Here is a 12,762-nt window from a genome sequence, read left to right as displayed (position 1 = left end):
AAATTAAAGCAGGCGCTTATTCCTAATAATTTGGTTCGGCAGACAGACATAAATCCTCGAGGCAGTTATCATAAAAAACGGCGGGAAGTTAGACACAGAAGATAATATAAAGAAAAAAATTCAAGTATAATAATAAACATTCGAGATGGCGGCGGAAGGCAACACAAGGGACCGATCTGATGGCCAAGCGGCCCAGGTATACACTCTACACGCCCTCTAGGAAATTGGCCAGGAGTGGTAAACTTCTCCCGAGGAAAATGTTAAACAGTCAAATGGCTTTTTTGTATTCAAAGAAACTTAATGTTATGGCAAAAAGATAAAACGCAAAACAAAGCGCTGATAATAAATATATACAGTATAGTAACTTTTAAATAGGTACACATTATATTACGTATTAAAAGTACTCGGAATAATTACCGCGATACGATAGTTCGAAGTCACTGCTCTCACAGGGAGGAGAGTGAAAGGAAATCTGTGTGAGAAGAATGGAGATAGCGACCCCGGACAAAAGTCGTAGTGAGAGAGATGAGGGAACAAAAAAAACAGGGTCGATGAAACAAAACGTGTACCGCCCGGGAACGATATATAATACGAGATGAACACGCGAGGCGGAACTGCGTATAGTAGAGATCAAAAGAGGAACCGGACAGGTTAGGGAAAGAAGAGAGGATGAAGAGGGTAAAACGCTGGGAGCAACAATAAGACTGGTCCTGACGTAACCAGACAAACACTAAACAGTAAACAAAGACTACCAGCGTCTCGGGAAGACCGTCGGTAGTAATACAGGACTGGACGCGGGGGAAGAAGAAAACCGAGTCCTTTTACGCTGTGGGAATATTCTGAACCAGGGCGATGGGAACTGGAGACGAAATAAAGAGAGCAACAAGCGGCAGCTCGTGGAAGGGTCATCACGCCGAATTACCCTCACGGGGAAAGGCCGAATGATCTTACAATGGATCGAACACGAAGGGTTCACTGGAAGCTTAGAGGTAGCTCTGTTAAACATCTATTTATACCTCAGTCACTGCTCTAGTCCTAAATGTTAATGGGTTTTAATAATTCTCAGAGTATCACTAGCAATTTTAAGAGCAATTGGTTAATTTGTCAAAAACTTTAGAACCAGACAGAAGACATCAGATTAATAGTTATCAAATATAGATTCCTATATATATATATATATAGTACTACTGAGCGTGTTATCCAGATGATTATTAATAATTGTTTTTTGTAGTATTTTTTTAGTAATATGCATGCTTTCACTTTCTATTTTGTTGTATCCCAACTCAACATAGGGCTCTTGGTCTTATAGAGTTAGAGATAGGTATTTTTTTGTAATATGTATCCTTATACGAATATATAAATAAATAAAATAAAATATTCAGTATAAAATTCGAAACATTTCACAATAATTAGTTTTATAAAACTTATAAATAAATCAACAACGAAAAATGATTTTAAATAAGGCAGATTACATATCGATATAAATAAAATATCGACATACAAATAAGATTTCATAAGTGTGAGTACTAAAAGAAAAAAGATTATGCAAGCAAAACGTGATCGTGATGAGAAAAACAAATAATCAACAGACATTTTAGTCTGACGATGACGGTGGCAAAAAAATGTTGATTATAAAATAATTCCACCAATTTTAGATTAAATTTCCTGAAAATCAGTGAAAGTGATATGTAATCTAAATTATTCGGTAATTATCCGCGATCTTTTAAACGGATTAAGAATATTTTCGCTGAATTGCAATTCATTGTTAAATCATTCAAAAGAGCCGGGGTACCACACTATCGATTCTTAAAGTCTTGTATAATATCATGAGAATATTTTTATGTTGGCTTTAATAGGGGAAATGGTATACATATATACGAAAGAGCAGTAGCAATATTTGAATGGCGGGAAATTAAGGAGCATTAGAATATAAATTAAGTTGAGAGGAAACCTAATAAAACGATAAACGTGACTGTTTTGAAATGAGTGCATTTATCGTAGGTGCACAGATAGATGCCACTTACCTCCGCGCAGTTTAACAAGTGGTGATGGGACTACGATATAGTAAATTTCTTGTATGGGCTCCGTTAAATAATAAATTAATATCTAGGCATAGCTTGCCTGTCCGATGGGCGGTCTCGTTTCGAAGGAGAAGAGATAATAAGCGCAATAATCAGAAGCATCCTCGAGAGATCGTAAAATTGCACGATGCTGTAAAGTGATCGGAGATAGAATGTTCCTTGGCTATCTAATTATTTTATCGATTGCATTTGAGGGGGTTGAATGCGAAACCGCCACTGTACATGATAACGTTTTTTGGAAGACCAACTAAACCGGCGGCAAAAATACTATTTATTTTAAGTTCAATGCGCAACTTGTGCGTGGGATAATAGGTAGCGAAAAGACTATTCATTTTGAGATGAATGTGCACAGTGGACTTTAAAGAAATAGTCACTTGGCTACTGGTTTGTTGATCTTCCCATAAATAGTGATCATGCACAGAGGCGGTTTTACATTCAACCCTAACATTTGTAGGGACTTCTTATATAATGCATGCCTGCTCCCTATGTCGAGCATATAGTATCCACGAAATCTCTCCAGGCCTCTGTCTGCGCCAAACTGCCGTGTCTTCTTCCTAGTCAGGTCCGCGTCCCATAGTTAAGACGTGAATTGCCGACGAACTGTCAGCCGTGGACGTCCAGGACCGCGAGAACCTGATGCTTTGTGAAGTAGGTAAGCGTTGGTAAGCTCTCAGGAGGTATTTGAAATATACCTATATCCCAGCCAGCTGTATCGCCTACGCTTGATGACGGTTGTCACTGGAGGTTGCTGCGTCCGTTGTCTTTTCTACATTACTAACGAAGTCATACCACCTCAATAGTTTGCTGTTTTGACCCAAGTGAGGTGCCACGATTCGCATCCGTAGAGAAGAATAGTTAATTTGTACTGTCAACAATAGAAAATTCAAAGAAATTCTTATTTAAATTCAAATTAACATAAATCTATGTTTAGTTATTTAGTTACAATGTCTCCGGTTAACATTATTTTAGTTTTAGGCCAAGTAATTCAACCACATCATCTTTTATTGGCCCGTCTTCTTTTATCCATTGTTGGATCTGGGAAGATTAAGTCATCTCATTCAGAAAAAAATGGTCGTAGAAATCCTAACACAACACAAACAAGCGCCGTATAAAAGAGTTGTAAAGGTGGATGGTAAGAAAAAACTCAGAGTACCACGGTACCGCGCTCAAATAGGGTAAGATTAACCAGAATCCTCTGATTGAGAAGACGCGTGGATTCGATATGACGCGGCGGTTAAAGTTAATTTAAATTGAACAAACGGGCTAATAGATGACCATCGAATGAACCGTGCGGGTGGTAACATGATCTACTAGACCGTGATGACCCGGCAGCGCTTTGTCTGATATTTGGGAGGGTTCTGTGGCGTGGTATTCTTTTTCGGCCACGGTCCGCTACAACAGATATTAATTCTCAACCACTTGGTAGTATGTCCCCGACCAATTAAAGCTTTACAATTTCCTTCGTATCGTTCAAAATAACCCTTTCTAAGTGACTTCATTCGGTAATTTCAGAGGTGGGTAGATCGAAACGTAGATTTTTTTAACGCAAGGATGTTTTGATGATTAAGTCGAAGAAAGGGAAAAACCAGTCACGGAGTAGAAAATGGATAAAAGTAGTAATAACACCAGTAGTTTACAGTGCATCTTTTGGATGAATCGATTTCTTCTTTTCGCTTGTGAGATTCGTGGAGCTGGGATTTTAATAGTGCTGTATAGCTCGGGGTCGGCTGGTCGGCTGGCCACACACGGAGTCCATTGTGATGATCCTCTCTCACGTTGTTTTGTGGTATCGTGATGCGCAAACGCATTTGGATCGGGATCTTTAAACCAATACGTCTCAAAAAAAGTACTCGGAAATGGTAATCAAAGCTTCATCCTCGACATAAAAGACTCGGAAAGAATCGATCTTAGTGAAGACATCCTTTTAAAGAAACAGATACTTGCACCATAAACCTACCTTATTGTGCACTACATTCTATAATACCGGATAAAATTTGTAAAAGGTTAAATTATAAAGAGAAAAAAAATGTGAATATCTTTAACATTCTAATTTTAACCAATGGCTCAGAAAACATTATTTCCTTTTAACAAGTGGTGAATTGAAAATCGACAAACAGGTTTAAAATGAGAATTTGCGAAAATAAGGAGGTTGAAGTAATACATAAACCAAATATAGCGTTATTATGTTGTATTGTAAAGGTGTTGGAGCTTGTTTTGGGTCCGCTCAATCGGTACAGATGAAAAGATAATGTTGAAAGCTTTTAGGAATTTTGGCATAAAAACATGGTGAATTGTAGAATATGTCAAGTCACAAGAGTAGTATATGGAATTTGCCTTTCCAATCAGGAAATACTTTTACGTTAGATTCAAAAGAAAACCAAATAAAAGAAATAGAAGAACGGAATAACAATGTATTCTGGGTGTTTATTACTGGGGCGAAAGAGCGAAAATTGTGCACAAATTTGCCAACAACAACAAACCATCACGCCGTTTCCCCGTAGGGGTAGGCAGAGAGGATAGAACGCCATAACACTCTATCTTGGCATACAGACCTCGCTTCCTCTACATTCATACATCTTCTTATGCACGCACGCCGATTATTCCTACTTTTGACATGTCCATCTTCAAGTATTTGATGGACTTGATCGTGCCATGTCTTTCTCGGTCTTCCTCGTTTTCTGCATCCATCAACATTTGCATCGTAGATCCTTTTAGTCGTTCTTTCGCTGTCCATTCGCTCTATATGTCCAAACCAACGCAGCACCCCTTTCTTAATTCTGTCAATAATGCATGTCTCAGCCTTACACACTTCACGGATCTCGACATTTGTGCACCTATCATACATCGTTTTACCACACATTCGCCTGAGGGATCGCATTTCGACAGCATTCAACCTACTTTCATCATTATTTTTCCAATTCCATACTTCGCTTCCATACATTAGAGTTGGAACTAGAACTCCGTTGTGAACTGCTAGTTTAGCCTCCTGCGATAAACATTTGTTTGCCAAAGTAGATTTTAGTGCACCGTTCACCCTGTTCCAGGCACTCACCCTCCTTTCAATATCTTTATCGGCCTTTCCGTCCCTAGTAAACATACTTCCCAGGTACACAAATTCTTCTACCTGATTCAGAATATCTCCGTTCACACTGATCTCACATTTAGTTATATTTTCATCCCTTTCAAAAACCATCACTTTCGATTTATCAACATTCATAAGCAAATCCGCTTTTCTTGCCAAAATAATAATTACGAATAGGAAAATAAACATGCAGATATTAATTTATCTGTACTGTACTAAAAATTTACATATCGTTACAAATAAATTTTGATAAATTGGAGGAGGTTAACCCTTTATAGAACACATATTTTGTGTTGATTTACACGTCGTGTCAACCTAATAAAATATGGTTCATGTATCATATTGTCAGGGCTATGATTTTGTAAAGTTTTTTTGTTAATCAATTTATTTTTATAAATTGTACATGTTTTTTTTATTCTAATACAAATCTACTTTTATACATCTAGTAAATGTTATAACTGTAACTCTCCAAAAAAGAGACTAGCTCTTGTGCTTGCAGAGTGACTTACACTGTTATAGTTATTTATTAATTAGAATTGATATAACTTTGAATGTGCGAGTACATGAGAAAAACAAACTTATAGAATATTAAATGAAAAACAGAATGTAATAATACATTAATACTAATCTTTTGATTAGTAATATAGAATGCAGTTTTTAGACGGGTTCAATTTTTTTTTTCAAATTAACAAGTAATTTTAAAATTACCCTGCCTGTGACGCCACAAGTTCTAGTCGGAGAGTAATGGTGATTGGTTCATTGACTTCCCGGAAACCGGAAATACATCACAACACTATCATTTCAATCATAAAATCTATCATCATTTCATTTCTATCATCAAATCAAAACTTTAAAGTGTAAAAAATGTGTGAACTTTATTTCTATTTTTTTATTGATTCGCAGTACTTTTTACATTTTAAGTTATAGTTTTATTTTTCTGTTTATTTATTTTTCTATGATAATTTCTTGTTATTTTTAATTGTATATGGTATATATATATATATATATATATGGTTGGATAATTTATATAGCGCCATTTTTGTGAAAATCACCTCAAGGGCGCTGTTTAATTAATAAATATCACATTATGTCTTGCAGCTACATAGCGCATGGACGGTTGGGATTCTAGTTCCTTGTTTTTAATTAAGATCAATAAAAAAACTATAACAGATAGGAGCTAGATTACCGGAAGTCTTGCAGCTACAGAGCGCATAGACAGTTACAAATTTAGCCCCCATTTACACATTTTAAAAATTGACAAATAAATTTAGTGTATTAATGATATTTAAAAAAATAAAAAATATGAATAATAAAACGGAGTTAGATTACAACACGTCTTGCAGCTACTAAGCGCATGGACGATTGGAATTCTAGACCCCTTTTACAAAATTTAGGTATTTTCAAAGTTGATATATGAAAGCTAGATAACCAATCATCGTGCAGCTACAAAGCGCATGGACGAGTGTAATTCCAGCAAAGTTAAAACAATTTCAATAAATTTATAAAAAATAGAGCATAGTAGTAAATTGGTCAAGTGTTCATGCCAAGAAGTAAGCAATAAAAAACTAAATAAATCAAACACTGTTTAAACTCCATGGTTAACAAAGGGAGATAGATGTCCGAAGAGAAGCTTTTTGTATTAGAAACGCGCCGATAAATTTTTATTAATTGTTAGTTTGGCGCAATCTAGATATTGTGAATTTTTTAATAAATTTGAATAAATAAAATAAAAATAAAACACCATTTATTCTTAAGAACTTGTGACGTAGTTCAAAGTTATTAATAATTATTGATTTTTTGTACGTTTTAGAGAAACTTCCCCATACAATCAAATAATCTATTTTTACCGCGTAGGTATAAGAAAACATTTTTCATATCCGATTGGTGTACTAATGCAGTGCCCTGCGCACCATTACTTGCGGAAAGAGAATGATGACGATGAGACGTTTTTTAAATAGATAAATAAAATATGAATATTAGGAGGTACAAAGGTACGATGTCTCCGACGGGGTACCGTCAGTAGAATAGAGAATTAAGTGTCTGGTGCGAGGTACTGTCCCATGTTTTGTGCTGACTATCTGACTATCTGCTATCTGCCGCCTGCGACTCGAGTGTGGCACACTTTGGTCATCGTAATCGAGGACACCTGCTATTAACTTACTATATTTTACACCTGATACCCAAGACTTCACGGAGAAATTTCAACTACACATTCGGTTGTAATAATAATTACATTCATATAATACTGTTACGATCCAACGACAGAGATATTTTTTTTAATTCATGAGACAAGGGAATAAGTACATACCATAAATTAAAAACATATTTTTTAAAACATGAAAACTGTGTTATTTAGATTTTTTTTAAATTAGGATTTTTGATAAACTTTAAATTCAGATACATGAAGAAAGACGCACCAAAGTGAATTATTTTATAATAATAAATCTTTTTATATCTTACATAAAAATATCTTCCTTTAAAACAAAGGTTGCTTGTCAGCCGACGCGTTGATGTAATTTGTATGAAAATGTATACGCTTTTCAATAAGATTTTAAAGTTAGTGATCAATTTTCACTGGTAAAAAGTAAAAAGAGATACTTCGATATTATTCTCCTTATACGCATCTGATGGTGCATAGAGCACCACACAACACGTAAATGCTTATAAAATATCACATCAAATAAACATTTACTTATGGTCGGATATCCAAATCGAAAGCCATGCATGTAGTAGAATGCATTATACCTAAAAAGTATCTGAGTTTTTTTTATTTAATTATTTTTTTAACTGTCTATCTATAGCCTATAGTTGATTGAAAGCGCAGTACTCATAAATATAAACAGTATGGACTGGGAAGTTGGTGTAGTAGGCACAAAAAAAGAAGACATTTAAATGAATTTATGTCCGTTCCAAAGATATGTGGTTTATATAATTCAATAAAAACGGCAACCTGTCGAGAAGTGTGAAATTCAACAGGAATATGTTTATAAGGTTAACCGTTGCACGAACAGACATCCACGTAGAAATAGCCCAAAGCGAGTTGACAGTCAAAGGCCCCGACACCATCACAACACCAATTACTAACCATAATACCTACCGGCACGAAGTGAACCGACGACACATCGGGTCAACGCCTTCACACCGGCCAAAACTGATGAAGAAAGTAATGATGAATTTTAGAAGGAAATTATTCATGCAGACGATCGAGCCTACTTGGCCGTAAATGCAAATAATGCTGGGTATTGCCGAAAGGCACAAGACCATTACCGAGTGCAAATAGAAGCCCCCCCACATAACACCGGGATCACGATTTAGAACACGGCATTTATCTACCAATTTAGATATACCAAATAGCCCCGACATCCGCCGCACACCGGCGCGGTACACCCGCAGCTCAAAGGTAGACAAACAGCGCCCACGACGGAAAATGATTTCTACAAACAATTAGCGTTTCGTAGCACCGAGAAGGGTCAATATTTAAAAACAATTTGAGCTCTTGCTGGCTGTACCTCGCTCGGTACAAGAAAGGGACGAGCACCAAGACATTCGGGTAAACATACACTCAGCCAAGTTTCATTTTGAGAAAGTACCGAGTAAACTGAGTAAGGCTGAGATATGTATCATCGACAGAATCAAGAAAGGGGTGCTGCGTTGGTTTGTACATGTAGAGCGAATGGACAACGAAAGAACGGCTAAAAGGATCTACGATGCGAATGTTGACGGATGCAGAAATGAAACACATGGCACGATAAAGTCCATCAAATACTTGAAGATGGACATGTCAAAAGTAGGAATAATCGGCGTGCGTGCATGAGAAGATGTATGAATGTAGAGGAAGCGAGGTCTTTATACAAAGATAGAGTGATATGGCGTTCTATCCTCTCTGCCCCTACGGAGAAAAGGCGTGATGGTTTGTTTGTTGTTTCTTTGTTTGTACAAAGTAAAAACGATTCACAAGCTCGGTGAGTTCGGCGTACCGACTGACTGAATGAGCACGTTCAGCGCTACAGGAAATTGGATATGAAAAATGTTTTTTCATACGCGGTAAAAATTAGAGCATTTAATCGTAAGGCGATTTTTTTTTAAATGCATGAAAAAAAACATAAAAATGAACTACTTTAAATGACATCACATTTTTTTTTTAATCAAACAATGTTTTGTAAGATTTCCGGTTTCCAGGAAGCCAACCTACTAATCAGACAACTCACCGAAGAGAACTAGTGACGTCAAGCGCGGAGTAATGAAAAAAATACAAAACTTTAAAAAAGCATAGCGATGATAATACGATAGATAGTCTATTAACAAATATTTTTAAAAAATATATAAAACTACAGAACTTCCTTATTGTAATATAAACTTTGTCACATATAACTGTAGAGAATCGCAACAAAGTGTATACTGCAGTGAAAAAGTACACAAGTAGTTATTATTTCCTCATCCCTTAACCTTCTTAAGAGCTTTTTTTTTCTCATGTCTTATATAATATATTATTTTTCTCTTTAATGTGTAACATGTTCTCTCATTATATTTGTGAAAAACTTTAACTGGATGTATGTACTATTTTTTATATTTTGTATTATTATATAACAACTGTTGTTTTTTAATAAATAAAAATAAAATACCGGAGTGACGCTTGTTATTATTAAAATAACTTATGCCTTTCAAGATTAGCGTGAATTGATCATCGTGTCATTTTGTATTGTTCTGAAGTTACAGGGTGATTAGCGTAAGTAACTAACCTGTAGATGTAAAGTGTATGTAGTACTGCGACAGGTACGTTAATATGGAGAGCCTGTCTGGAATAGAATACTGGACCATGTCTTCAGCATCAAGCAAGGCTGGAATGCCGAAATAGGACTCGGCAGTACGGAAGGCCAATTCGTTGTTATGGTAAACATCTTCTTTTTTAAGGCTCGGGAAGTCACTGAAAATAAAGAAACAGAAGATTATAAACATTATTTAACCATTGAAATAATAACATGAAATGATAATCTGTTACATGAAGGTAACGCGATCGGTCACGCGCTTCGGGTGCCAGTCCAGACACAGAGAATTATTGTTAAGTAAAACCACCTTATAAATAAAATATTTTAATCATTGTAAGCCAACACGCCAACCACTACACTGCGAAGTGGACGTATCTCCACTCGACTTCCCCTTTAAGGACTTTAACCTAAGAGCAGCCATTGGGTCAAAAACACTCGTCCGGGGTTCAGGTTCTATCTCACGTACAGAACTATATTTTTCATCCGCCTGGACACAGAAATTTTTCCTTTCACTTCCTCAATCTCTCCTTTCCCTTTTCCTCTTTAATCCATTTTCCCATTGAGTAATAATATTGATTTAAGGTATTTTATATACAAATACAGTTATTTCTATTTTTGTACAACTTAAGCTTTTTATTTCATTTTCTACCGAATATGTTTTTTTTGTATGAATATGACAATATTTATATCCCCCCACGAAAAGTAATTACGTCAAAATTTTATTGTTTTGATTTTTTTTTTCTCCCCTCTTGTTCCCGTTATTCATTGCTTTGCTTATGCATACAAAGCTTTTTTCCTGGTGTGTATAGTTTGCACAATAGTTATTTTTCACGGGTCTGAGTCAATTCCCTCATTAATTTTTTTCATTTTTGTAACTATGGTCTTTAAAAAGTCAATGTATTTTTCGGAAGTAGCTTCATTTTTTATAACTTCCTCTGGGTTTCCTATTGTTTTGATTTAATGATGAGGTAATATTTTTCAGCAAATGCCCTACAGTCCACAAAAATACACAAAGCCGAGAGAGTCATCCCCTAGCGAATTCTTACTCTGAGGTTTTATCACAGGTCCGCAACGTTCCCGATGAATTATTATGTACCTATACAAGTCGAAAAACAGTGCCTAATGAGGTCATTAGAGTAATATTTTATTTATTTTTTATAAAATAATAAATTAACGGGTAACGAATGTTGCACGAATGACATTTGTGGCGCAATAGTGTAATCATTCAATATTCTTACGGGGAATTCGCTATCAAATGAACGTTACATAGAATATGCGCTTCATCAGTCATTATCAAAACGTAATTGTCCACCTGCGATAATTGAGCTACCACGGAGTGCGGCCAGGCCGTGTTCACACGGCGATCTCTCCTCCCTTCACTCCCTGTCAGGGTGACCTTGCAAAAAGCTTTTATTAATCTGCCGACGTAAATCACCGGTAACTATGGACTCTACGGACGTGTTCCACCTCGAGCCTGAATAGGCTCCGGGCGACCTCTAACCGCACTCGCCACTTAATCAATTCGGATTCTGCCAAGGAGCAATCCACTCGATGCATTTTGCTTTAATTAAGCCTCGGCAGATTACAAATGTCGTGTCGTTCGCGAAGTGGCAATGGTGCAACGAAGTGATACTGAATTAAAACGAAGACGGAAATCGTTATGGCGAAAAAGGAAAATATTATTTTAAAAACTTATCATTATCAACATCATCATCAAACCCTAATCCACACCTGATGGTGCATAGGGCACTGCATTGGAAAAATACACAGTGTATCTCGATCATGTCTTACATGAAGTCAAAAATACTACATAATGGACTTAAACACTACAACGACCTACCTTACTACTTGAAAACTTTTAATGGAGACAAATTTAAAATCAATCTGAAAAAGCACATGATGACTGAACTAACTAGACTAGACGAGACATAAAATGACTAGACAATATTAAATTTCTAATGTAACCCTAACGGGTTTTTTAAAATTGTAAATAAAAAAAAATAAAAAAAAGGCAAAGTGATCTTCCGCTTAAGATGTCAGTCCAGCAATAGCGAAATATTGCATTTTGACATCCTTCAAAATCAATATTTCATGTCCACCCTGCCACGAATCGAACAGAGGACTTCAATAATGGTAGGCGAATGCGCCAACTACTACACTACAAGACAAACTTATTCCCTCAAGTTTTTTTTTTTTTACAGGATTTTTATACCAAAAACGATCGTCCACTGTTCTAGTTCTATTTCACACACAGAACTCTGTTCTTCATCCGCTTGGACACAGACAATAAAAAAATTAATCGGGTTGTAGTCCCGTGGCTCACGGGCCAGAGGTCCGAGTTGCGAATCCCACTCTACCCCAACTTGATTTTAATTTTCTAATAGTGAGTTATTTACAACTCGTTGAAAATGGTCACAAAAATTGAAATATTTGAGTAAATTGTTAAAACGCTAATATTTCTTTCTTTTTATTTATAAAAAAAAAAAGATAAACGAAATTGATTTGAATACAACCTATCCGCCGTGTAAAACAGAAGTCTAATATATGTATAGTCAAAAATACCTGCTAGGGGGCTATAATAACATTTTTATTTATTTAAGAAGATAAACATGAACATAACATAACAAAGCTGTAAAATTACTAGGATTTGTACTTAGAACCGGAAAAGATTTTAATAATATGAACACATTAAAATATCTCTGTGTATATTAAAACATCTCACATTAAAATACACATCTCTAGTTAGAAGCCAACTAGATTATAATTCTCCAATATGGTCGCCTTATCAAATCACTTTCTCAGATTCTATTGAGAGAATTCAGAATAAGTTTCT

General features: G+C 35.8%; 1 protein-coding gene across 2 annotated transcripts in view; it reads right to left on the bottom strand.

Moving 5' to 3' along the window:
- Window positions 1-12,762, bottom strand: part of MICAL-like (protein) — a 197,961-nt gene that overhangs the window by 94,171 nt on the left and 91,028 nt on the right. For both annotated transcript variants that reach the window (XM_088236354.1, XM_088236353.1), the window contains exon 3: window positions 9,903-10,087. In XM_088236354.1, the coding sequence (XP_088092480.1) occupies window positions 9,903-10,087 (185 nt within the window). The remainder of the gene's footprint in view (window positions 1-9,902; window positions 10,088-12,762) is intronic.

Source organism: Micrasema longulum, unplaced genomic scaffold, assembly GCF_059751315.1.
Source record: "Micrasema longulum isolate JH-2025_06_02 unplaced genomic scaffold, ASM5975131v1 h1tg001538l, whole genome shotgun sequence".
In the NCBI taxonomy this organism is placed as follows: Eukaryota; Metazoa; Arthropoda; class Insecta; order Trichoptera; family Brachycentridae; genus Micrasema; species Micrasema longulum.
This window is presented reverse-complemented; position numbering and strand designations above follow the sequence as displayed.